We start from the raw sequence: 27,069 nt of genomic DNA, 5'->3' as shown, positions 1-27,069 counted from the left end.
GCACCTTGATAAATGAACAAAAGCAACATTACTGGGCTGGAGTTGTGGCTCAGTGGTAGAGTGCTTGCCTGGCACATGTGAGGCACTAGGTTCGATCCTAGCACCACATAAAAATAAAATAAAGGTTATTGTGTCCACCTACAACTGAAACAAAAATTTTTTTTAAAAAAAAGCAACATTACTAAGTGTAATATCTGCATTTTTATTTCAATAGAGAGACAGCATTCACAATAGCAATGTATGAGTGAATGCTCATTTTCTTGCACAAAATACCTTTAATTTCTTTTGTGTATTTGGTGGTTCAAGAACAGTGTTTTGGGGCTGGGGATGTGGCTCAAGCGGTAACGTGCTCACCTGGCATGCGTGCGACCCGGGTTCGATCCTCAGCACCACATACCAACAAAGATGTTGTGTCCGCCGAAAACTAAAAAATAAATATTAAAAAAATTCTCTCTCTCTCTCTCTCTCTCTCTCTCTCTCCTCTCTCTCTCTTAAAAAAAAAAAAAAAAAAAAAAAGAACAGTGTTTTGCTGGGTGTGGTGACCCATTCCTATAATCCCAGCAACTCAGGTGGATGAGGAAGGAGGATCACTAGTTTGAGGGAAGCCTCAGCAAAATGGTGAGGCCCTAAGTAACTTAGTAAGACCCTGTCTCAAAATTTAAAAATGGGCCTGGTGTGGTGGCACATGTCTGTAATCCCAGAGACTTGGGACACTGAGACAGAAGGATAGCAAGTTCAAGGCCAGCCTCAGCAACTTAGACCCTGTTTCAAAATAAAAGAAATAAAAAGGACCAAGGATGTAACTCAGTGGTTAAGCACCCCTGGGTTCAATCCCCAGGACCAAAAAAAAAAAAAAAAAAAAAAACCAAACATGTTTCATCACATTTCTACAAGTTTAAGTTTGTGATCTTCCTGTCTGGTTCTGATTCAAAGAGTGATGTGCGGGGCCACACAATGGAATCTCTCTTCCCTAGAGGCCTGGTAAAGTCATTCCTGCTGGACAGACTTCCTGTGGTTAGATTCTGTGCAGTGGAGGGAAGGTTCAGGGAAGGATGCCAGCGCCACTTGGACACTTATCTAGACTTGAGACAATCACTGTTGCCAAGGGAAGGGAATCATGATTTAAAAACGGGGCTCATGTACCTGGCCCCATGAGGGTAGTGGTGTTAGATCCTGATCCCAGAGAAGGGGAGGAAAGAAATGTGGGCTGGGTCACTAACACAAAAGCTGTCATAAAAAGCCCCAAAGTGGGCACTGCAGCACGGAAAGCGGCAGGAACACTGAGGAAGAAAAGTGCCAGATGAGCGCCTGGGATGGCGAGTCCATCCATTTGGCTGGACAGTGGATGGAGCCAAGAGCACAGAGAAAAACCAAAGGGAGCACAGGGCAACATGAACGAAGGATCTGAGATGCCTACAAACTGCATCTCCAATGAAACAAGGAAGTGAGAAAGTTCACTTATTTCATACTGCATGTAGCATCATTCCCAGCAAGTAAACCAAAGGGACTACCACGAATGGCATGGAAATCCAGGAGGTGGCAGTTCCCAGCATCCCAAGGGGGACAAGACTCGCCCTGGATGGGAACTGACTGCTGTGAGGAGGACCAAGAAGAAGTCAGATACCAGGAGAAGAAGCAAGCAATCAGGTGGGTGTTGGGAAGACTCACAGGGCAGCCGAGGGAAGTACCACTGCCAACTGGAGAGAAGCCCATCAGTGACAGGTTCCGGCAGTGAGAGGAGGCCTGGTTACACTGGGGTGCCACATAAAGGGAGTACACACCATGAGGACAATGGAGGAAGGAGCTGTTGCCTGAGGATCCAGGAAGGCTACTTCTCCTTCCCCATCAGAAGACTCTCCTGCTAACTGTGGATTTAGAAAAATCCAACTCATCCAAAATCAAATGATAAAAGTTGTAACTCAACATCCACCCACAGGCATCATAATAAAAATGTCCTTAAAAGGTACTGTGGGGGGCGGGGGGGGGGGCAACTGAAAAGGAGTAGTGAAACTTCCCTGAAAAAAGAAAAAAAAAAAATCACCAGGAAAATGTTGCCACCAAGCACAAGACAATTTTAATCCAAAATTCTACTGTGAGTTAAAAAAAAAAAAAAAAAAAAAATGTAAGGAGGCAATGGCAACCATGCAGGAAATGACCAAGCAGAAACAACCTCAGGAAGGGAGGTCAAGGCCACACAAGGTGACAGACATGAAACTGGGAGTCTTAGAAAAGAAATGGGGAAATAGACAAAAATGTTCAGAAATGAACATCACATCACAAGAAACCCAAGGGAGAAAGCATACCACTGTCAGAGCCACTGTGAAAGACATAGAGAACAGGAATAAGTGAAGAAAATAATGGAGAAAAAAAATTGTAAATGAGGGAGGAAGTGCTAGAGAAGATGGATAAATGACATCACACAAATGTAAAGTCCCTGAAGAAAAAAAGCAAAACAATGGAACAGAACAAATATTTTAAAAATATGGTTCAATTTCCGGTAAGGTTTGGAACTGGGACTGGAGGGAGTGCTTGGTCCACAAGACTCAGGAACTGAAAGGGAAGGAAGGCCCGGAGGTGGCCTCAAGGCTGCAGAATGGGAGCAGGTCAGAGGTGCTCTTTGTCCCAGGACACTCCCCCACTGCATCCTCCAAGGAGCTGTTCCCAGCAGGGGTGGCCATGACAGCCAGGCAAGAGGGAGAGACCACAATGAGATGACAATGAGATGCCCCATCTCCGGGCTCAGCCCAGCCTCAATTACCTTCAGCAGCAGAGATGAAGTAATAGACAGTTCAGGAGGAGGTCCCTGGGACCAGCAACCAGAAACAGAAAATGCAGAAATTCACATCTGTGATGAAACATGTATCATCTCTTAGCTTTATCAAATCTTAACATTTTACCATACCAGCTTTTGATGTTTTCAAAAAAATATAATTTGGGGGGATATAGTTGAAGCCTATTGCAAACCTCTCTGGAGATTCCACTATCCTAAATTAATGGCTACTTTCGCAAACATGCTCTTCTGTAATTACTTCATAAGCATGTATCCATGACTATTTGTAATATTTGTTTCCCATGCTTTCAAACTTCATAAAAATTGTATCATATAGAATGTTTTGATCCACAATTTGATTTTTTTTTTGCCAAACATCCTTTTAGAAATTGATCGCTGTTGATACGTGTGGTTCTACTTAATTTTAATTATCACACTGTATCTCATAATATGGCCATACCACAAAGTTTTTATTTTCTTTCATTGCTGGACCTTAGAGAAAGGTCCAACAGTTTTTGTTTTGTTCTAAATAAAACTAAGACATATACCTACCCTATGAACCTGAAATTCTACTCTCAGGTATTAGAGAAATGAATATGTATGTCTGCAAAATGATTTCTTTTTAGTCATTCAAGAATGTTCACGGCACTGCAAATTGGTGCGCCCAGTTTGGAAAGCAGTATGGAGATTCCTGGGAAAGCTGGGAATGGAACCACCATTTGACCCAGCTATTGCCCTTCTCGGACTATTCCCTGAAGACCTTAAAAGAGCGTACTACAGGGATACTGCCACATCGATGTTCATAGCAGCACAATTCACAATAGCTAGACTGTGGAACCAACCCAGATGCCCTTCAATAGATGAATGGATAAAAAAAAAGTGGCATTTATACACAATGGAGTATTACTCTGCACTAAAAAATGACAAAATCATGGAATTTGCAGGGAAATGGATGGCATTAGAACAGATTATGCTAAGTGAAGCTAGCCAATCCCTAAAAAACAAATGCCAAATGTCTTCTTTGATATAATGAGAGCAACTATGAACAGAGCAGGGAGGAAGAGCAGAAGGAAAAGATTAACATTAAACAGAGACATGAGGTGGGAGGGAAAGGGAGAGAAAGGGAAATTGCATGGAAATGGAAGGAGACCCTCATTGTTATACAAAATTACATATAAGAGGTTGTGAGGGGAATGGGAAAAAAAAAACAAGGAGAGAAATGAATTACAGTAGATGGGGTAGAGAGAGAAGATGGGAGGGGAGGGGTGGGGGGATAGTAGAGGATAGGAAAGGTAGCAGAATACAACAGTTACAAATAGGGCATTATGTAAAAATGTGGATGTGTAACCGATGTGATTCTGCAATCTGTATTTGGGGTAAAAATGGGAGTTCATAACCCACTTGAATCTAATGTATGAAATATGATAAGTCAAGAGCTTTGTAATGTTTTGAACAACCAATAAAAAAAAAGAATGTTCACGGCGCCTTTAATCATAACTAAAAACTAAAAAAATAAGCATAGCACATGTATACACTACACCACCCAGCAATGAAAAGGAACAAGGTATAAAAAACGAGCAACACATGAAACTCAAACACTGTGCCAAGTTTTGCATAAAGTAGTATATATGTTCCATATCTATAAAGTTCAGTATAGGTTGCACCATCTGTAGTAGAAAAAAATCGAACAGTGATTGCCTTTAGGGAGGTAAAAATGAAAAAGGAGACTTTCTGGGGGTGATGGTAATGTTCTATCATCAAGAGGAATTTGGGTTACACAAGTGTATTAAGAGTATATCTAGTTGGGTGCGGTGACACGTGCCTGTAAACCCAGCAGCTCGGGAGGCTGAGGCAGGAGGATCATGAGTTCAAAGCCAGCCTCAGTAAAAGTGAGGCACTAAGCAACTCAGTAAGACCCTGTCTCTAAATAAAATACAAAACAAGGCTGGGGATGTGGCTCAGTGGTCGAGTGCCCCTGAGTTCAATCCCTGTACAAAAAAAAAAAAAAAAGAGTATATCCAGTGGGCACATTGGCACAGCTGCTGTAATACCAGCGGTTCAGGAGGCTGAGGCAGGAAGATTATTATAAGTTCCAGGCCAGCCTCAGTAATTTAACAAGACCCTGTCTCAAAATTAAAAATAAAAAGTGCTGGGGATGTGGCTTAGTGATAAAAAAAAAAACCAAACCCTGGGTTCAATCCCTAATACACACACACACACACACACACACACACACAAAGTATATACTATAGCTGTGTGAAGCGGCTCACACCTACTTGAGAGGCTGAGGCAGGAGGATTGTGTGTTTGAGGCCCGCCTGGGCAACTTAGACCCTGTCTCAGAAAAAAAGGCATATATACTATGATTTATACTTTTCAGGTTGGAGGATAAAGCTCAGTAACAGAATGCTTACCTAGATGCTTGGAACAATCCATAGCACTTAAAAAAAAAAAAAAAAAGGATTATATTTTCACTGAAAATAAGTTTGGCCTCCCCAAAGAAAAACTACACAAATATTGAACTGTTAATAGTATGCATGCTAGAATATTTAGGGGGAAGTGTACTGATTTCTCCATTTTTTTTAAGGGACCAAAAATATAAGATGAAACAATAGCTGGGGAGAGAAGAGATAAAGGAAGTATCTTTAGATAAATGGTGGAATTTAGGTGGTAGGTATGTGGGTACTTATTACAAAATCCTTTCAACGTGGCTTAACATTTAAAATTTCTCATAATATAACAGAGGAAGAGTGTTAACATTTAACCTGCCCCAGACCTACTCTAGATTTCATCCTGCTCCATGGCTCCTCCTCCCCGTGACAGCCATTCATCCTGCTGCTGGCCCTTGACTGGCTCCTTTGTTGCCAGCATCTGTTCCATCAGCACCGTCTTCCTTTCACCTGTACCCCTCACACACATTCAGAATGGCACTGTCCTGGCCCCCACTGCCGTCAGGTCTCCTGGCTCACCCCAGTTGGGCTCTTTCCACACCGCAGCTGGCTGGAACCTTGTGAAACATCCCCACCCCCTGCAGCTCTCCTCCCTCCGACATTCCAGCCTACAGACCTCCTGGTCACTAAACATGCCAGGGCGCCTGGGCTTGCCTAGCCCCTGCCTGCAGCATTCTTCCTTATCTGCATGGCTCATTCCCACCTCACAATTCTCAGCTCAAACGTCACTCCAGAAGGCTCCCCTGAACATCCTGCTCCTCCCGTCACATCCCTCACCCTGCTTTTCCTTCTTGGTTCTTATTGCCATCTGCAGGGTCTGTCATTCTATGACCCTCCCCCACAACTGGAATGAAGCTCCAGGGGGTCAGATATTTTTGTTCACTTTACTACTGTGTCCCCAACATTTGCTGAAGTAATGAATGTCACCCGGCTCTCCTCAACCACAGCACCTTATTCTGTCTTTTCTGTAGTGCTTAAGAATAAACTGTTGCACATTTATTCTGTCCTCACCCTATGGGATGTAAACTGGATGGATAGCAGTGATTCCTTGCTAACTGCCAGTGTCCCCTATGGTAAATGGGAGGACTGCCCAGAGCACTCTCACCCTTCTGCCTGCATCAACTTCTACCCAGAGCTCCTGGATTTCTAATGCTACCCTGGTTTCCTCTACTCCTCTTCACTATGGAGGGAGTTGGACCCGCCCTAAGGTGTGCTCTAGCTCCACCAGGCTTCCTTCTCCAGGGCCTTCCTTCTGGTGCTGTGGCCACAGACAGCTCTGCAAAGCCAGACCACTTCCCGACGCTATCCTTTTGGAGTCCCAAGAGGCCAAGAGCCTCTCTGCTCCTACAGAGAAAGACCTGATGAGCCCTTTAAGGTGCTAGCTGGAATCTGGTTAGGACGGCCAACCCCAGTGTGCACACCTCTGCTGCCCCTCTCCTACCCCACAAGCGGGGTGGGGTCAGCTAGCCCCCAAGGCCTGCAATAAGAAAAGACAGTCCCTCCCCCCAGCAGCTTCTCACAACCAGGCCAGGGCAGTCCAGAAGGGAGGACTGTACAGGATAAGTCCCCATTTTAGGGCAAGCTGCACAGCTTTCTAGAGGAGAGGGTATGTGTTTGGGTATGAATGGATAAATGGGGATTAGCTGAGGGAGGCAGTGGAGGTGGGAAGGATGAGGGGTGCGGTGCTGAAGTCCAAAGGTGAGAAAGGTAGAGGGTGTGGAGAACAGCATGTGGCTAGACTGCTTTCCCCAGTGCCAGAGGTCTTGTGTGCTAGAGGCTTTGACCTTTAGCCAGAGGTGACCCACAGATGGGTTTTAACCAGGGTGGCAGGATGGGCAGATCTGTGTTTGGAAAGCCAAATGGAAGGGGCAACACCTATCTGGAAAGCCAATGAGAAAGGCAGAGAGAGTAGAAGTTTAATCTGGAAATAACTTGGAAACAGAAAAATGACTTGGTGACAACTGGAGGGGCACTAGAGTCGGACTCCACCATGGATCCTGGACAAATTACCTCTGTGCCTTAGCTCCCTCATCCATAAAACAGGATGACAGTAACAGCTCCTGTCTCACAGCACTGGGGGAGGACCTAAAGAAGTTAATGCTCAGGGCTCAGTACAGCACATTGCCTTACTCAAGAAATGTTAACCGTGATTATGGAGCCCAGAAAATAGAATAAAGGAGTGACTGTGTTGGGTCCTAGAATTCTGGTTTGAACAACTACATCTGCAGTTCTCATGTTCTATGAACTCCTGGGAAACTCAAAGATTCTTTCAGATGAACTGTAAAGTCAAACCGATCTTAAAAAATTTATTTTCTTTAATAATAAGATTAACACATCTGCCTTTTTACTATGCTAACATTTATTGTGATGATGTAGAAACAATGGTGCCTTGGCAAAAGTCAAAGCAAACTTTCCCAGTAGTCATATTCTTTACGGCCATTCACTGTCAATTAAAAAACAAAACAAGCAGTTTCACTTAAGAATGCACTTGATGAGGCAATAAAAGGGACAGTTTAATTGGTACAGTTCTGAGATAGGAAGATTCAGAGTTCAAAGCCAGTCTCAGCAATGGCAAGGCGCAAAGCAACTCAGTGAGACTCTATCTCTAAATTTTAAAAACAGAAAATAGGGCTGGGGATGTGGCCCAGTGACTGAGTGCCCCTGAGTTCAATCCTGGGTACCTCTCCCCCTCCAAAAAAATTGGTAATCCACTGCTAAAATCTGGATAGATTTTTATACAAAATAAAATGCCTTTATACATAAAATAAAATACATAGCTGAGTGTGGTGGCACATGCCTGTAATCCCAGTATCTGGGGAAGCTGAGGTAGAAGATTCGTGAGTTCAAAGCCAGTCTCAGCAACTTAGTGAGGCACTAAGCAATTCAGTGAGACCACCAAAAAAAAAAAAAAAAAAAAAGAGGATACACACACACACACACACACACACATATATGTGTATATATATTTATATAACAGAGCTGGGGATGTGCCTCAGTGGTTAAGAGCCCCTGAGTTCAATCCCTGGTATAATAAAAAATATATACACACACACAATATGTATTTATATCATACTTATTCATTCATTTTTGGTACTGGGGATTGAGCCCCAGGGATGTTTTACCACTGAGCTACATCCCCACCCCCCAGTCCTATTTTTTGAAACAGGATCTTGCTAAGTTGCTTAGGGCCTTTCTAAGTTACTGAGGCTGGTCTCAAACTTGGGATCCTTCTGCCTCAGTCTCCTGAGCCATGGGATAACAGGCATACACTACCACAGCTGGCTAGATTTTTATCTCTTCAGATGTGTTTTGGATAAGCACAGGTTATAAACAAGTTTTATTAAATGGGAAAAAGTGTTTTATTCCTTTCTTATGTGAGAAACACTGATTCTCAACAGGCGTGATTCATTTTTGCTTAGCCTCAAATCAGTTTCACAAGTAACTATTAAAAATCAAATATAAAAGATTAAAAATACCATGGCCAAAGCTTTGAAAAATTTGAACAAGAAGATAAATATTGAATTATAATTCAAAGTATAAGGTAAATATCCATCAGTGCATACTTATATAAATAAACGATTGAACAAGTTAAACAGAAGAGATGAATCTCTAATGCAGAAGAAATTCAAATAATGCAGACACTTCACTTTGAAGGAGAAGCATTATCCCCCACTCCTTAAGTATATACTTAGGCACTGACTTCTTTCCAAAGAGCACAGTATAGAATGGGAGGAAAAGAGTAACTTTACAATGGCACAAGTGGACAAACACTACCTCAGCCAGGTAAGCAAGGTCAACAGCAACAGCGATAAATCATGATGACGATATGCATTACCCTTAACTCAAGGTGATGCAAATAGTACTATAGCAGGGCATAGTGGCACATGCCTACAGTCTACTGACTGGGGAGGCTGAGGCAGGAGGATTCACAAGTTTGACACCAGCCTTGGTAAGTTAGAGAGATCCTGTCTCAAAAAATAAATTGAAAAAAAAAATGGCTTGGAATGTAGCTCAGTGGTAAGGCACACTGGATTCAATACCCAATACTGTGGTGGTGGTGGGGCGGGGATAGACAATGGTCCTTTACCTCTGATTTTCCACCTCTAAACCCATAACCCCAGTCCAACATGAGAAAAACATCAAATTCCAAAAGAGGGGCAGCCTACAAATTGCTTTGGCAGCACTCCTTAAAACTTCCAAGGTCATCAAAAACAAGGAAAGTCTGAGAAACTGTCACAAAGAGGAACCTAAGGAGACATGACATCTGAATGTAATGTATTCTGGATGACAACATGGAGCGACAAAAACATATTATGTAAAAACTAAAGACACCTGAAGAAAGTATGGATTTTAGTTAGTAATAATGCATCGAGGGGCTGGGGATGTGGCTCAAGCGGTAGCGCGCTCGCCTGGCATGCGTGCGGCCCGGGTTCGATCCTCAGCACCACATACCAACAAAGATGTTGTGTCCGCCGAGAACTAAAAAATAAATATTAAAAATTCTCTCTCTCTCTCCTCTCTCACTCTCTCTTTAAAAAAAAATAATGCATCGACACTGATTCATTAATAACAAATGTATCATAGAGTAATGAAAGGGCCATACAAGGTGTCAATAATAGGGGAAACTGTATGAAAGGCAACAAGAGCAGATGAAACTGTTCCATCTGCTCATCTTTTCTGTAAAACTTTTCTAAAAAATAGTCTGTTAATAGAAAAAAGAATCCTGATTTTTTCATTGGGACTAATTCCGTCATCTCTCATTTGTCCCTCTACTCTGGAGACAAAGTTCTACTATGGGGTAGCCCATGCATGATTCAAATCAGCATTCATCTATTCTGCAGGCCTCTGAACTGTGAGGTACTAGCTATAAAAAGATGACAAAAAGTCCAAGACCTAGCTGGAGTCTTGTGAGGAGCAGAAACACACAGCACAAAGACTACACACAGGAGGTATAGTAAAGGCACAGAAGCAAGAAACGGGTATGCTGAGCCTGAATTTTTTTTTTTTTTTTTTTTTTTTGGTCTTGTTTTGAGACAGGGTCTTGCTATGTTGTGCAGGCTGGTTTCAAACCTCTGGGCTTTAGTGATCCTCCCACCCTGGCCTCACTAATAGCTGGGAAAGATGCATACCACCACACCCAGCTTGATTTTTTTTTTTTGGTTAAATCTGTTCTTTCAAGAATATTTCTGGGCTGACCAAATCTCCATCATGTCGGTTAGGCCCCTACTTCCTTAATAAGACTCCTATAATGCAAAAATTAAAATAAAAATCAGTAAATGGGATAGACTCAAACTAAAAAGTTTCTTCTCAGCAAAAGAAACAATCAGTGAGGTGAATAGAGAGCCTACATCTTGGGAGCAAATTTTTATCACTCCACACATCAGATAGAGCACTAATCTCTAGGGTATATAAAGAACTCAAAAACTAAGCACCAAAAAAATAGCCCAATCAATAAATGGGCCAAGGAACCGAATAGAGACTTCTCAGAAGAGGATATACAATCAATCAATAAACATATTAAAAAATGTTCAACATCTGTAGCAATTAGAAAAATGCAAATCAAAACTAGTCTAAGATTTCATCTCACTCCAGTCAAAATGCATACAAACAACAATAAGTGTTGGCAAGGATGTGGGGGGAAAAGGCACACTCATACCCTGTTGATAGGACTACAAATTAGTGCAGCCAATATGGAAAGCAGAGAATCCTTGGAAAACTGGGAATAGAACCATCATTTGAATCAGCTATCCCACTCCTCAGTCTATACGCAAAGGACTTAAAAACAGCATACTGCAAGGGACACAGCTACATCAATGTTTACAGCAGCACAATTCACAATAGCTAAACTGTGGAGCCAACCTAGATGCCCTTCAGTAGATGAATGGATAAAGAAAATGTGATATATATATATATATATACACACACACATACACACAATGGAATATTACTCAGCAATAAAAGAGAATAAGGGGCTGGGGATGTGGCTCAAGCGGTAGCGCGCTCGCCTGGCATGCGTGCGGCCCAGGTTCGATCCTCAGCACCACATACCAACAAAGATGTTGTGTCCGCCAAGAACTAAAAAATAAATATTAAAAATTCTCTCTCTCTCTCTCTAAAAAAAATAAATAAAAAAAGAGAATAAAATCATGGCATTTCCATATTTAGATGGATTTGGAGAATATAACACTAAGTGAAGTTAGCCAATCCCAAAAACCAAATGTTGAATGTTTTCTCTGATATAAGGAGGGGTTGGGAGGGAGAGCATGGGAGGATTAGATGAACTCTAGATAGGGCAAAGGTGTGGGAGGGAAACGGAGGGGATACGGGGGTAAAAAAAAAAATGGTGGAATGAGATAGACATCATTACCCTGAGTACATGTATGAAGACACAAATGGTGTGACTCTACTTTGTATACAACCAAAGATATTGAAAGGCGAGTGACTCACCCAAGACAGAGATTCAACCAAGAGATTTTATTGGGGGCTGCCCAAAGGAGAAGTAGAGAGCAGAGAGAAGAGGAGGGGGGCAGAAAGAGAGAGGAACATGTGCTTACAAGCTTCGGCTAAAGAAGGGTTGCACAGGGGACATGGTGGGTGCTGATTGGTAGGGTAACTCAGCAAGCGGACATTGTGTCCTGCGGGGATTGGTGGAGGAAACCTTTGAATTTGGCATTCTTGGCTTGGCGCCCTTTGGAGAGGAGCAGGAGGGGTAAGGGATTCCAAGATGTTCTCCAAGAAGGGGGAGTCTCCCACACACCCAACAGATATGAAAAATTATGCTCTATATATGTCATATGAATTGTAATGCATTCTGCTGTCATATATAACAAATTAGAGTAATAAATAAATAAAAGAGAAAAGAAAAAGAATATTTCTGGGCCAGACAGAGTGGTACATGCCCATAATCCCAGACATTCTTAGGCAGGGAAATCACAAATTTCAGGCCAGCCACAGCAATTTAGCTGCTTATCTTTAATCAAAAACTAGTAAAAAGGCTGAGGATGTAGCTCAGAGTTCCTGGGTTTGATCCCAGCACCAACACTATTACCACCGCCCCCCCCCCCCCCCCGCAAAAAAAATCTTACCATCACCCTCACAAAAATAAACAGGAATTAAAAAGCATTGTGCAAATGAAGCAATACAGAGGTCAAGAGTTTATTTGCCATGGTATTTTAGGACATACACAACAGGAAAAATATACTTTAGAAAATGTCAAGACTTCTGGCTAGATAAAGGGGTACATTCCTATAATCTCAGCTACTTGGGAGGCTGAGGCAAGAGGATATCAAGTTTGAGGTCAACCTTGGCAACTCAGTGAGACCCTGTCTCAAAATAAAAAGGGCTGGGGATGTAGGTTAGTGGTAGGGCACTTGCCTAGCGTGCACAAGGTGTTGGATTCAATCGCCAGTACAAGAAAGAAAAAGCCAAAATTTTTAGAATTATTAAAAAGTATAAAGGAATTTCATATGTTTCAAAGTAGGTGAATTTTAAAACTGGGATGACTGGAAAAAGAGGAAGTCAAAAAATGCGCACATAAAATTATAAAACAGATGACATACTGAAGGATGACCCTCCCAGTAGGTGTCCAACAAAGGATAACTACATGAACAAAATTCTGGGAAACATAAATTTTATAACTCAGCTTTCTATTTTATTCAGAATGCTGAATTATAATTTCTACTGGTAAGGGGAGGTGGATAAGAGAAGTTAAGAGTAAGAAGAACTAGTACTTATTGAGCATCCATACCTTGTGACAGGTACACATAGGGAGGTCTCTATGTACATTATTAAATTTAATCATTAAAATAACCATTGAGGGCTGGGATGTAGCTCAGTGGCAAAGTATCTGCCTTGCATTTGCAAAAAGCTCTGGGTTCAACTTCTAGTTCCAAAAAAAAAAAGCAACAAACAAATAAAATAACCTTTGAGATGAATGCCTCCTTACAACTTTTCTAGAGAAAACCCATGTTAGAGGGATTGGTAACTTGCAGCAGCACAAGACTGGAATTTAGTTGGTCTGAAAACCCATGGTTTTTACAGACCCACTTGTCCACTAACCAGGTATTTATAAAATGGTAGCATTCACCCCATTCCTTCATTTACAAAGCTGTTTGGGGACCACTTTAATTTCTTCCTTACTACAATTGCACTTGGTTCATATAATAGTCAAGGATATGACCCAAGTACATATCTAATAACAATGCCTTGCTTACAATTAATTTAGTGTATGCCAGTGCTGGGCACACAGTACTCAAAGATTAATCCCACAAATGTTAATGACATCCCTGGTTTTCAGCATATTTTAATGATCAACTTCACTCATACAGGTCACCAGTTTTGCTCATACTGGACTAAAACATACTTGTTGGAAGACACCCTCCCTTTCTGACATCATGAGTTAGACTGCTAAACTTTACATAGGAAAGGGTTTGAGCGACTGCAAAAGGGAGCCATCATAAGCATTATGAATGATATAAAGTTTCTTGAAACAGACAAAGCATGGATTTCTTGTTTCTATGTCAACCTGGGAAGGGCTATTCCGTGTAAAATTGGAAGGGAAATCATTCTTTGGCTAGCATCATGAGACTGTCCTAGGAATCGAAAGGGAAACTGTGAGAAACGATTTTGCCTGCCCCAAAAGCGCTGGTTTCTAAGATCTGGGGCCCTAACGAGCGGAGCAGCAAAAAAAAGCCTGGACTGGGAGCCAGGGTCCCTCTGGCGGGCCGCCTCTAGGTCAGTCTCTGGAGAGGCTTTTGCGGGGATCGTGTGTGGGGTCTTCTCTCTGCTCTCTCCCACGACTCATCCAGGCCAGGACAGAAAAGCGCCCAGTTGACTTGCAACTTAAGCTGCCACGGTTCCAGGAAGCCTTCAAACGGCTCCTCTGACCCAGAGGTCTTTGTTCCGGGAACTGTCTCCCGCCGCAAGACTTGCATGTCCGAATCGGAGAAGTGCAAGGGGGCGCAGGGATGGGAGCGCTAAGAGAAGTAGCTAGGAGACCCATAAACTTAAATATAGGAATAAAGGAAAGGAAATGAGCGGGATTCGCCGCCTCCCATTAGCGCGCTGGGCGGCTCCCTCCCGCCCAGGCGGCTGGCGCGGGCTCCGCAGGGCGCGCTGGCAGCAGGGCGGGGCGGGACGCAGCGGGCGGGCCAGGGGCCTGCACGTGGTTTTAGCTGTTCGCCCCCCCGCGGCTGGGTTCTTGGAGGGCCACAACACTCGTGGGGATGAGGAACGCTTCTTAATCTCTCCAGAGAGGGGTTCTGCCCTCGGGGCCCTGGCATTGAAGGCTAGGAAGAGAAAAGAAAGAATCAGCGTGGCGCCAGCGTTTCCCGCGCGGGGACTGCGGGATTCGAACTGCAGGGTAGGAGCTGGGCGGCTGCTGGGAAAGAATCCCACCCTCGGAGAGGGTAACCGGGTCGGCGTAGCAGGAACCGGGAAGTTAGGGTTGATACGTACCTTAGCCGGCAAGCTGGGGAAGTCTCCCCTGAGTGTGGCCGCATGGGATGGCAGCGTCAGCCAGAAGCTGCGGCGCGCTAGAGCGCACGTGGCCCGCAGCGCGGGGGCTGTGTTTACATTCTGCAGCCGCTCCACGTTGTGCAGTAGTTCTCGCCTCCCATTGGCCAGCTTGTCAGCCGAAGCTTTGCTCCTCCCGGAGGGGCGGGCCCTCCTGGTCCCCGCGTCTCCCACGAAAGACTTGGCTTTCTAAGGCCCTGCCGGGACAACCAGGGCGCAACAGAGGTTGGCCACCTCATGGCCATTCTGTGCTCACCCAAGTCACCTATCCCTGGGTGAACGCCGGGACTGAACCGCTCGAAGTCTCCAAGATTCGGGAGTTACAATGGGAGGGGAAAGAAGCAAACTGGCGGGAGATGCGAGAGCCAAGCGGTTGGAAGCCAACCTGGAGGAGGAGCCTCTCCGAGACTCCTGATTGCCTTCCGGCCGCGCGGGCAGGTGAAGTGGAGCGCTGGGAACGTGGGACGCCGGCCTAAGCGAGCAAACCCTGAAGTCATTCGCGGTGCGTCCGCGCGCACTGATGGCAGGGCGCGGTGCGCAGGCGGGAGGGGCGCGCGCGCGGACGGGGGAGGGGAGCGCGCAGTCGGAGGTGTCAGTCTGAGGCGCATGCGTGCGGGGCGGGCCCGGCTCGGCCTATATATTGGGTTGGCGCCGGCGCCAGCTGAGCGGAGCGGTAGCCGGGCTGGCGGTGAGGAGTTGCTGGGTTTAGGGGGGATGCTGGAGGAAAGAAAGCCTGGGACACCCTACGGGCGGGAGCCTTAAGGGAGGGGAGGTGGGAAGGCAGAAAACGAGGTGAATGGGGAGAATGGGCCCCCGAGTTCCGATCTTGGCAGGACCCTTGGCAGGGGATGGGGAAGCGGTGGTGGAGTGGAAGGCAGCCCCTAACAGAGGCCACAGCAAAATCCCTCATTCCATGGGCTCCTCTATCCAACCCCCATTTAGGGAGCTCTTCGTGGGAGAGAGGATGGGGATCTGGGTTCCCTTCACGGGGAGAAAGTTACTGACCTGCCCCATTTCACCCTTTCTTTAAACTCCTTTTCCTTCCCTCCATCCACCAGCTAGAGCTAAAATCTTGGTGCCCCTCCAAGTGGCGGGCAGAGCCTGATGGGTTTGGGAAGGAGGGAAAGGAGACTGGAGGACGTGACACCAGTCTCAGTTCCCTCCGCCCCCTGCTTCCCCGCCACTGCCGCTCTCCAAATTGGCGCGGAACCGGCTTCTCCACTGCGTTTCGCCTCCACAACCCGCTCTCGGCGCAGTCCGTCCAGGACGGGAGAGGGATGTGGGAGCGCTGCCCCAGTTCCACTCTGGATATACGGGGAGAGGGTGGAGGACCCAGAAAAACTCGTTTGGGGGAGATCTGCCACCCTGTGCTTTTAAGGTGCTGGAGGTGCTTTGTAAATTTTTTGAAGACGTTCGCGTTCTGGCTGTACATTCAGTTCAGGAAATGTGTGCAAAATTAATTACTATGGGATAACTAATATAGTGCAGAAGACAGCATGGTAAAATGACCCAGGCCGCCTTCTGAAGAACTTAACTTTAACCTCTGCATCAGTTCTAATGGGCACTTGGAAAATATGGATGACGGTGTACTTAACTCTGGTTTTTCTACCCCCACTCCTTCAGGAGGTTTCATACACCTGAAAAAGAATGTCAAGACGCAGGTAATATTTGTATTAGAGACATGCTTCAAAATTAGCTGCTACTTTTGAAACACATGACTTACTAATTAAACTTCCTTTTTAAAAATTCACTACAGTAGCCGATTACAAGCTAAGCAGCATGCTCAGCCCAGCCAGCCAGACTCTCCCCAAGAAATCCAGATAATCCAGGCCAAGAAGAGAAAAACAGCACAGGTGAGTTAAGAGGAAAGAAGGAGGGAGGGAGGAAATTCTTTGCTATGACCTTAGCTTACCAATCAATGGTCTTTTCTATTTTTCAGGATGTAAAAAAAAGAAGAGAGGAGGTCACCAAGAAACATCAATATGAGATTAGGGTAATGCAGAACTGGACTGGGTGGGTTTGGGAGAAACAAATGCAGGAGAGGACAAATGAGTAGAATGGTATTATTGCTTTGCAATAGAAAGATTTTTACCTTTAATGCCCCCGGAGGCCAGCAAGGAAGGACATTTATATGTTCCCGAATTCAACCACAGCTGCACAGTAAATTTGCCTTAAAGCAGCTGGTTTCTTTTTGTAAATCCCTCCTCTTGGAGCTGACTGGTGCACCAGGGCCCGCCTAATCTGCCTGATATACTGTTCTTTGTTCCCTCTCATACTGTAGCAAAGGGTCCTAATAGCTGCTGCTTTGGCATAAATAGAATGTTAGATCACTGACAGCCTGGGACCCAGCCCTTTGCTACCTCTTCTTCCTATGTGTTATATGGACAGCCTTAGAGACAGTGATTCCCTTTGAAACCAGCATTATTGGAGAAAGGGTCCCCTAAGTGATCCATTTCACTCGGTTCCATTTTTAAGGTTTCTGCCTTTAAGTATTCTAAATTATGGGAAAGGCTTAACTTCAAAAGAGCTGTTTTGTTGTTTTAATTTAAAAAGGTATTCTTGCTTCTTACCTTCAAAGTAACTGGTGTCTTATATTACAAAAGCATTTTGTTATTACTCTTTCAATACCTTATGTCTTGTATTACCAGAACTATATTTTATCTAAAACTTTGTTATGAATATCAAAATGAGTTTTATAGCTTTTTATAAAATATTAATGTCAGATTAGCTAACTGTCAACTATGTCAGCTGAAACTACAAACGGTTTAGAAATATTAACTTTCATTTATGAAAGATCCAGGCAAAAGCTAAGGTTTCCTGTTACACAAATAGATCTTCTTTTTCTTTTAATGACAGAATTGTTGGCCACCTGTATTATCCGGGGGAATCAGTCCTTGCATTATCATTGAAACACCCCACAAAGAAATAGAAACAAGTGACTTTTCCAGATTTACAAATTACAGATTTAAAAATCTTTTTATTAATCCTTCACCTTTGCCAGATTTAAGGTAAGAAAACTTATAGCAAAGATTAAACTGTACAGAGTAGTGTCATATATTATCTTTTGCCTTTATTATAAAACAAACTTGTTCAAAAATTGCTTTCTTGATTAATAATTCACATATTTTAATCTGAGTATTGCTATTTGCAAATGACATGGGTATTTAAAACACTCATTCTATAAAATTATTTTCATTTGCTTCCTGAATACTATCAAACTTGGCAGAACTGAATTTTAATGGAATTTATCTAAATTAAGATGAAAGTATTTTAACATGGACAGCATTTTCAATTGATGTATGCTTACCGAGCTTAGTAAGGCCTATACTTAATTTTTTCTAGTCCATGAGTATGACTAAGAGGTACAGCCTACATAAGACATAGAGTAGTAACTTGTGTTTGACTTTGATAAGCAAATTCATGAAATCAGATATTTAAACACATCAATCCTCCTCCCCTAAACTCTGTCCTACCTTTCCCCAACTGTAGGTGACTCTACTGTTGATGATCTGTTTGCAGCTATTAAGACTTGCCTTCACTGTGTTCATATGCTTTTAATATTTAGCATTTTAGAATTGCTCTTCAGAAAACATGGTTATCTGAAACAGTACCCTTTTTATAAGTGGAATGAAAAAGCATTCTTTGAAAATTATCAACTTACATGATCATAATCTAAGTTACTGATTATTTTAGGCTTTTATTTCTCATTCAAAAGAAATGGTTTCTAAAAATTAAGGTAGAAATCTTTTTCTAAAATTAGAGCTTCTTTCAGATTCTAACTGAAAGTTAGATTTATGCTATGTAAACAGAGTTTGTATATTGCTTAGATCACATAATTTAAATTATGTTTTCCCCCTTCCCATAGCTGGGGATGTTCAAAGGAGGTCTGGCTAAACATGCTAAAAAAAGAGAGCAGATATGTTCATGACAAGCATTTTGAAGTTCTACATTCTGACTTGGAACCACAGATGAGGTCAATACTTCTAGACTGGCTTTTAGAGGTATGTTCCAGCAAAATAAATTGCTTTTATCTCTGTATAATGGAAAAATGTTTAAAGGTAAATGTGCCCTCAGGATATATTATCCATTGCCAGTAAGCCATCTTTTAGGGGGTACTTCTACAGTTGATAGTAACCAAAGTGAAATAAAACTACTTCGTATCAGTAAATTCAGGGACTGGGGGTGTAGCTTCATGGTAGAATATGTACTTAGCAGGCTCAAGGCCCTGGGTTCAGTCCTCAGCACCAAAACAAAGGATAAAGTTGGAAGGACACAGCCACTACATACAACCCAAACCCAATTCAGAATTCCTGGTTTGGGTGTATATTGTTGTGTCCTGAAATCCCTATAAATCTGTGACAACATTTTCTCTCTTGTTTAGGCCCATTCCCTTTCTCTGGGCAATCTAAACTTATTATAAATGAGTACTTGTGTTCGTGACACTGATGGCACTGATTTCCTCCAATCCTTAGATATTTGCCCTGTAATCTTAGAAAAGATGCATCTAAAGGAGAGAGACTAGGATGTTTGGAGTAGCACAAGGCAAAGTAGATTTGAGAAGCTAACAGCAAAGTTTTAAAACTACAAAATGTTCTTTTACGTCAGGTTATCTTCCTTATTCTGACTCAAGGAGAGATTATATTTTAATAGTGTGAATATATATAAGGTAGTTTGGTGTTTTGTTTGTTTTTGTAAACTAGGGATTGAACACGGGGTGCTGTACCACTGAGCTATACCCCAGACCTTTTTGGGGGAGCGGGGGAGTAACCTAGGGGCGCTTAACCACTGAGCCACATCTCCAGCCTTTTGTAGTTTATTTAGAGAGAGGGTCTCACTGAGTTGCTTAGGGCCTCGCTAAATTGCTGAAACTGGCTTTAAACTCGCAATCCTCCTGCCTGAGCCTCCCAAGCCACTGGGATTACAGGCCTACACCACTGTGCCTGGCCCTTTTTATTTTTGAGACAGGGTCTCACTATGTTGCTGCTGAGGCTAGCCTCCAACTTGCCATTCTCCTGCCTCAGCCTCCTGAGTTGCTGTGATTATAGGTTTGCACCACCATGCCTAGCAAGGTAGTTAGGTTGTTGGGGTTTAATTTTTTTTTTCATGTTTGGTGCTAGACAATGAACACTTGGAGCATATGCTCTACCTGAGCTACACTCCCAGCCAGGGTTTGACTTTTTTTGAGCATCTAGTTAATGTTTTTACTTTTTACCTTATACTGATTTTTATCAGTGGTTGGACTGTTCTATCCAGTGTTTCCTATTTTTCCTTAAATACAATTACATATATACAAAACCCTACAAACATAAAACCAAATCCAACAGTGTTTAAAAATCTGTCTTAATAACATTCTTTCATTTTAGGAATGTAAAGATGATTAACATTTGAAAAAAAATCTATTAATTTGTTACCTTAATAGTATAAATAAGAAAAAGCTTAAGATCTCAGATGCAAGAAATTTTTTTCAAAATTCAACATCCATTCCTGACTTTAAAATAGGTAATGAACAAGGGGTGCAGTGGTGTATGCCTTTAATCCTAGCAACTGGAGGCTGAGAAAGGAGAGGCTACCTGGGCAATTTAGTGAAAACATAAAAGATGCTAGGGAATGTAGCCCAGGATAGAGCACCCGTAGGTTCATTCCCCAGAAGGGGCAGGGGGGATGGAGTGAGCTAAGAATAAGAGATTTCCTTAACAGTCATTGTTTATTAGGAATTCATATTTCTGTTCATTTTCTCATCTCTAAAATGGAGATCACAACACCTACTTTATGGAGTTACCTCCCTTTAAGTATGGCAATGTTTCTGGTTGTTATTAGTAGTATCAACAGTGAAACATTTGGCAATTTCCATTGAAGTCAGAAACAAAAGATTTTTGCTTAGCACCAGTGTTACTCAGTGTTCTAGACTCTTAGCCATTAGCCAGTGCAGTAAAATATGAAAAATAACTGAAGGAAAAATAAAAGCTGGGTATGGTGGCACATGCTTGCAATCCCAACAGTTCAAGGAGGCTGAGGCAGGAGGATCCCATGTTCAAAGACAGCTTCAGCAACTTAGCAAGACTCTATGTCTCAAAAGTTAGAAAAATAAAAAAGGGTTGAGGATGTGGCTCAGTGGTAAAGGACCCCTGGGTTCAATCTATGGTACTAAAAAAAGATAAAAACTATAAAAGTACTGAAGAGTAAACAAGAACCATAGTAGGCTTGTTTATCCTATTAGTACATGTTAAATTTTTTTCTCTCCTATCTTTGGTACTAAAAAGCAAAATGTGGCTTAAAAACATTCTACAGTCTGGTATGCTGAGATGACTTTCTAAATTGGAGAAAATATGAGAGTAACAATGAAATGTTTGGACTCTTTCTTTCTCTAGGTATGTGAAGTATACACACTTCATAGGGAAACATTTTATCTTGCTCAAGATTTTTTTGATAGATTTATGTTGACACAAAAGGATATAAACAAAAATATGCTTCAACTTATTGGAATTACCTCATTATTCATTGCTTCCAAACTTGAGGTGAGTTCTCAAAGTTCATCCACAATATATTGATCCCAAACTTGTTTTCCAGTTAACACATGAATCCCAGAGAATACCATAATTTTTTATATTTACTCTTTAGAGTGAATGGTTTTGTTCTTTAATACATTTTCTGAACATTATGACAGAATTGGAAAAAAAAATATATCATAGTTCTTCTGTGGTGTCTGAGCCTATTTAAGTCTCTCATTTAGACTCTTGAGATTAGTATCTAGGTGAAATGTTCTGTGGCTTATTCTGCCAAATGAGATATCAATGCTGTCTTTATACACATAATTATGGCATTTGGTTGCAACAGAATGGTCTTTGAAAACTAAAGAGCCAATCAAATGAAAGAAATGATCATATAATTTCCTAAACTATATTTTCCTTCTGTGTCTTTTGAGCATAAGGGCTATTCCCAAGTTCTGCCAAATTTGGCACATCAGTTTGTAGTCAACTCATCACTCAACTTGTTCTTATGTGAAATCACACTATTTGAGGTGTCTTTCTAGACTGAAACCCGATATTTAACCTGTCCTATATGGCAGACCTCAACTTTTTTTCAATACTATGGACCGAACCTAAGGAGTGCTCTCCCACTGAATTACATCTCCAGCCCATTTTCATTTTTTATTTTTGAGACATGGTTTCACTAAATTGCCAAGGCTGGCTTCAAACCTGCAAGTCTCAATAGATACTCTTCTAATCCTTTGATTATTCCAGATCTTCTCTGAGCTAAGTAAGACCTGTCAGCCAAACTTCAATTTTTTTTTTTTTTTTTTTTTTTGTGGTGCTAGGGATTTAACGCAGGGCTTGGGCATGCTTTAACAAAGTCACAAGTGTGTGATAAGACCAATATACTAGGCAATCTTAAAACAAGTTTAGCTTTGTGTATGTGTGGTACTGGTGATTTAACCCAGGGGTACTCTACCACTAAGCTACATCCCCAGCTATTTTTGTTTTAAAACAGGATCTTTCTTACTTAAGTTGCTAAGGCTGGCCTCTAACTTGTCATCATCCTGCCTAAACTTCCTAAGTAGCTCAGATTATAGGCATACACCATTGTGTGCAGCAGGATTTTGTTTTTTTTAACTGAAACAACTGGTTAAGATACTCTAGTTGTTTATCAACTAAAATTCAAAGTCAATTCTAAGAAAATAAATCTTGATAACAGTTACCAATTTAGATACCTAGATATGAAAAATAAGGTAGATTGAGTTATAGAATAATTTTACTAAGATTTATAATCACTTTGTGAATTTCTTAAAACTGAAGCCTGTATGTGGTTTTTATAGAATTCTTTTAGTATCAATCTCAATTGGGTCTAATAAAAAATTCTAATTTAAAGGAAATCTATGCTCCAAAACTCCAAGAGTTTGCTTATGTCACTGATGGTGCTTGCAGTGAAGAGGATATCTTAAGGATGGAACTCGTTATATTAAAGGTAATAATAATTATGTCCTTATTTCTAGTTGTGACTTTGTAACTATTTCAGAATACTATAAGTAGTCAAAACTAAGGTTTTAGATGTATTATTAGATTAGAACAAGGCATCTTGTTCTAATAATACATTAAAACAAAACAGTTGTGGCTGGGAGGGAAATTTATTTAACCTCTGCATAGGTATGTACATTCATTAATGGACATTTTAAAATTTCATTAACAGGCTTTAAAATGGGAACTTTGTCCTGTAACAGTCATCTCCTGGTTAAATCTCTTTCTCCAAGTTGATGCTCTTAAGGATGCTCCTAAAGTTCTTCTACCTCAGTATTCTCAGGAAACATTCATTCAAATAGCTCAGGTATTTACACTGTTATTGAATATATTTAATGTTACTTTTATTACAGGTTTAAAGTATATATAGTCTTAAATAGATTACACTACAAAATACTGGCATATTTAAATACTCTTGACTACAACAAAATTTTGGACATGTAAAATTATGTCCCAATATTTGTTGTTTAATAATTCTAGACAACAAAGTTCTTAAACTTTCACAAGTACTTTCATTCTTTAGGAGTCTAAAATAGAGTTAAATACATCTTTTTGATATCAAATGATGAAAAGCACTTTTCAGCTAGTTGTCATTAACTTTATAATATTTTGGAATTATTCTGTATGATTCTCTTGTTTGCTGTATACTTGAATGCACATGTTATCTATTTAAGTTACATTTCATCAGACTTATTCATAGGATCTTTTTCTAAAACTTGCAAACTAAATTTTCCTAGGTCAGCATATAACAAATAGTCTAACAAAGGTACTAGAGGAGGAGTATCCCAGTCTTTCTTGCCTATTGCTTAAAATAATATCTTAAGGCTGAAGTATCAGTAGTTAAGAAAATCATTTTTTAATTCTATGTAGGATGTGAAAATCTTACCTATGGAATAGAAATCAAAGTGGATTTGGGATGAGTATTGAGTTACCTGGGCTAAATTTTGTGTCAAATCTAACAAGCACATTATGAATACTAAAATTAGACAACCAATATAGGTGGAATTGGCTTATTTCGTATCAGTTTCTAAGAAAGGCTTACTTTTCAGTCAATTCCCAGTACCTCAGATTTTCATAGGTAGCTAAGCCCTTCTGATAGATATATCTAGAGGTACATAACAGAGATTGAGATCCCTAATCCAAAAATCTGAAATGCTCCAAATTAGCAATTTTTTAAATGTTGATATGGTCAAGTGGAAAATTACACTGACCTCATAACAGGTTGTAAACTGTAGGCACCCCAAAAACATAAAATTCAGGTTATGGGGGCCGGAGTTGTTTGATCCCTGGCACCACATACAAATAAGCTAATAAAATAAAGGTATCGTGTCCATCTACAAATAAAAATATATTTTAAAAAAATTCAGGCTATGTGTATAAGGTATTATATATAAAACAAATGAACTTTATATATATATATATACACACACATACATACACACAATTATTCCAAAAGCTTTTTTAAAAAATCTGAAATTCAAGACATTTCTGGTCCCAAGTACTTCCAGTGCTTAGTCTGTGGTGATATTTCACTTCTAACTCATTTCTAAAAGTTTTATTCTACTGAACTTGTCATATCACCTCAAACCTCTGAAATGTAGCCCTCTGAACAAATATTGCACTACTTGTTCAGTTCTCTTACTGCCTAGATTGTGCCTTTTTGTAACTTTTAAACGTGTTGCATTCTATTCAGTCCAGTTGGCTGCAGTTGAAGATTTCTTTCTTGAAATGTAACTTTTGTGACTTAAAGTCTTCAAGTAGATTTAATTATCCACCTTTGGACCTCTAGCTACCCCCTTTTTTGGATAAGAAATAAAGGAAAAGTACTTCCTATTTCTTTCCACCTTTGGTTTTCCAAACTACTTCAGTTCCAAGTCACATTATTCTACCTCAAATCTTCCCAGCTACCCTCTTTAAGTCAGTCATGTAAGGCATCAGAAGTCTTTACTACCTTTTCCAATCTGGATTAAATGCCCTTTCTCCCATCATACTGCAGCACAACAGTCCTTTCCTACTCTAGTAGTTACTCCCTGACCTACTACCCCAAAACCTGACTTCCTTCAGGATGGTAACTTATTATTATTATTTTTAATCCTTAAGCAATTTAACAATTCTTGGCATATGATCCAATATACCCTAAAAAATGTTAGCTGATTTTAGTAGTAACATGTAGTACTCATCCTTCTCCTAAATTACTTATACTTTTTTCATTTGTTAGCTTTTAGATCTGTGTATTTTAGCCATTGACTCCTTAGAGTTCCAGTACAGAATACTGGCAGCTGCTGCCTTGTGCCATTTTACCTCCATTGAAGTGGTTAAGAAAGCCTCAGGTAAGACACAATTTTTTTCTTCTTACCTGTTCACAACTTCTGCCAAAGTTAGCAGTTTAGTGATTATCTTTCTCTCTTAGAAATACTTTATAATACTGAGTCTCCACAACTCACAAAGGCCAAATAAAATTTAAGTCCATTTGAAATGAATCAACACAATTATAGTTTGGCTTTTAGAGTTCTTTGGAATTTAAGAGTTTCAAATTCAGGGCTGGGGTTGTGGTGGCTCAGTGGCAGAGCACTTGCCTCTCATATGTGAGGCACTGGGTTCAATCCTTAGCACCACATTAAATAAATAAATAAATAAAGATATTGTGTCCATGTATAACTAAAAACTATTTTAAAAAATAATTTAAAAAAATTTACAAATTCATATGTAGAAGACACTGGTTAAAATTGATCTAAAGTCCCTTTAAAATTAGTTATATTATTTAAAAAATAGTCTGAGCATGATAATCTGTTTTGACCTACTGATTTTGTTTTAAAATGACTTTTTAAATAACTACTTTAGGTATATATAAGAAATTTTATAATGTACAGCCTTGAATTTTCCAACTTTTTCAATCTAGGTTTGGAATGGGACATCATCTCAGAATGCGTAGACTGGATGGTGCCTTTTGTCAGTGTAGTAAAAAGTACTAGTCCAGTGAAGCTAAAGACTTTTAAGAAGATACCTATGGAAGACAGACATAATATCCAGACACATACAAATTATTTGGCTATGCTGGTATGTCTTGTGGTTTTTTTGTTTTGATTTTGCTATCTAGTAAGCCTTGAAACTGACAGTATACTATGGAATGCAACTTCAGCGGTTATAAAGAGAAAGTAACGGGCCCCATGTTTTCAGAGTGTAGAGAAGTTAATAAAATTATTTTAGCCAGGCACAGTGGTGCATGCCTGCAATCCCATCAGCTCGGAAGCAGCAGCAGAAATTCAAGGCCAGCCTTAGCAACTTAGCATACCCTATCTCAAAATAAAAAATGAAAAAGGGCTTGGATATACCTCAATGATAAACTAAGTTAAATCCCTAGTACCCAAGAACATTTTTTGAACCTTCAGAATGAATTCACAGTTGAAAGACATAAAAGGACCATTGCATTTGGTCAGAATAATCTCAAAAAGATACTAGAAATCTGGTTAGACTGTTTTACTATATCAATGCTTTATCTTAGCTGTTAATCACTATATAATTTCTTCACATGTATAGGATGAAGTAAATTATGTAAACACCTTTAGAAAAGGGGGACAGCTGTCACCAGTGTGCAATGGGGGCATTATGACACCACCGAAGAGCACTGAAAAACCACCAGGAAAACACTAAAGGAGTTACTTGACAAATTGAAACTGAGCAAGTATTGCTAGAATTTCATACAACTGAACTAAAGTTTTTACAGGAAAATAGTGCTGTGATTATCCTTGGCAATTCAGAAGTGACACAGCCATCCTTTGAAAAACCACTTGAAATTGGCACTAAAGAAGATATTCACTTCCTATATTAGCCATTAAAGAAGGCTGAACATGTTTACAAAGATGACTTCATTCACAAGTCTACTGGAGAGAAGCCAGCCACAATTATTTTTGGATCCAGTGTTACTATGTTTATTTTGATAAACAAGGAATTTTATCATTGCAGTTTTGGACTAGATAAGTGCTACCTTAAAGGGTACATTGATATAATATTCTGAATCTAGCTTTAGATTCTCAAATTCCTATACTCTTAACTAGTGCAATTTGGTTCTTGAAAATAAAATTTAAACTTGTTTACCATGACTTAGTTTTGTAATAAGGTGACTAATTTATCTAAACCTGTGGTAGCAAACTATTATAAAACTTGAATTTTTACAAATGGTGAGATTTAATGTGTTTTTTAACTTTCTTATTTGCCTTGCCATCATATTCTTTAACCAATAAGGCTTCAATGAATAGGATGTTTTAAACTGCTCTAAACAGTGGGAGTACCAAAGAAATTAAAAATAAGATAAATGCTGTGGCTCC

At 40.7% G+C, this 27,069-nt stretch overlaps 2 protein-coding genes across 3 annotated transcripts in view; both read left to right on the top strand.

The window, feature by feature from the left end:
• The window catches only part of TP53INP1 (tumor protein p53 inducible nuclear protein 1), a 182,652-nt gene that overhangs the window by 32,598 nt on the left and 122,985 nt on the right, over window positions 1–27,069 (top strand). The gene's annotated exons all lie outside the window — the stretch shown is intronic.
• On the top strand, window positions 15,330–26,430 carry CCNE2 (cyclin E2). The gene is made up of 12 exons (XM_081266133.1): window positions 15,330–15,420; window positions 16,356–16,393; window positions 16,489–16,585; window positions 16,672–16,725; window positions 17,589–17,740; window positions 18,598–18,733; window positions 21,101–21,247; window positions 22,599–22,694; window positions 22,917–23,051; window positions 24,963–25,074; window positions 25,644–25,801; window positions 26,282–26,430. Exons 2-12 carry the CDS (start codon window positions 16,380–16,382, stop codon window positions 26,393–26,395), a joined length of 1,215 nt encoding a protein of 404 aa, XP_081122259.1. The 5' UTR covers window positions 15,330–15,420; window positions 16,356–16,379; the 3' UTR covers window positions 26,396–26,430.

The sequence above is a fragment of the Spermophilus citellus genome (genome assembly GCF_964194105.1).
Source record: "Spermophilus citellus genome assembly, chromosome: 14".
NCBI classification, from domain to species: Eukaryota; Metazoa; Chordata; class Mammalia; order Rodentia; family Sciuridae; genus Spermophilus; species Spermophilus citellus.
This window is presented reverse-complemented; position numbering and strand designations above follow the sequence as displayed.

Coding starts and splice junctions, on each gene's coding strand:
- CCNE2 (XM_081266133.1), top strand. Junction 17,741..18,597: donor TCACCTTTGCCAGATTTAAG/GTAAGAAAACTT, acceptor CCCTTCCCATAG/CTGGGGATGTTCAAAGGAGG. Junction 22,695..22,916: donor TGGAACTCGTTATATTAAAG/GTAATAATAATT, acceptor TTTCATTAACAG/GCTTTAAAATGGGAACTTTG.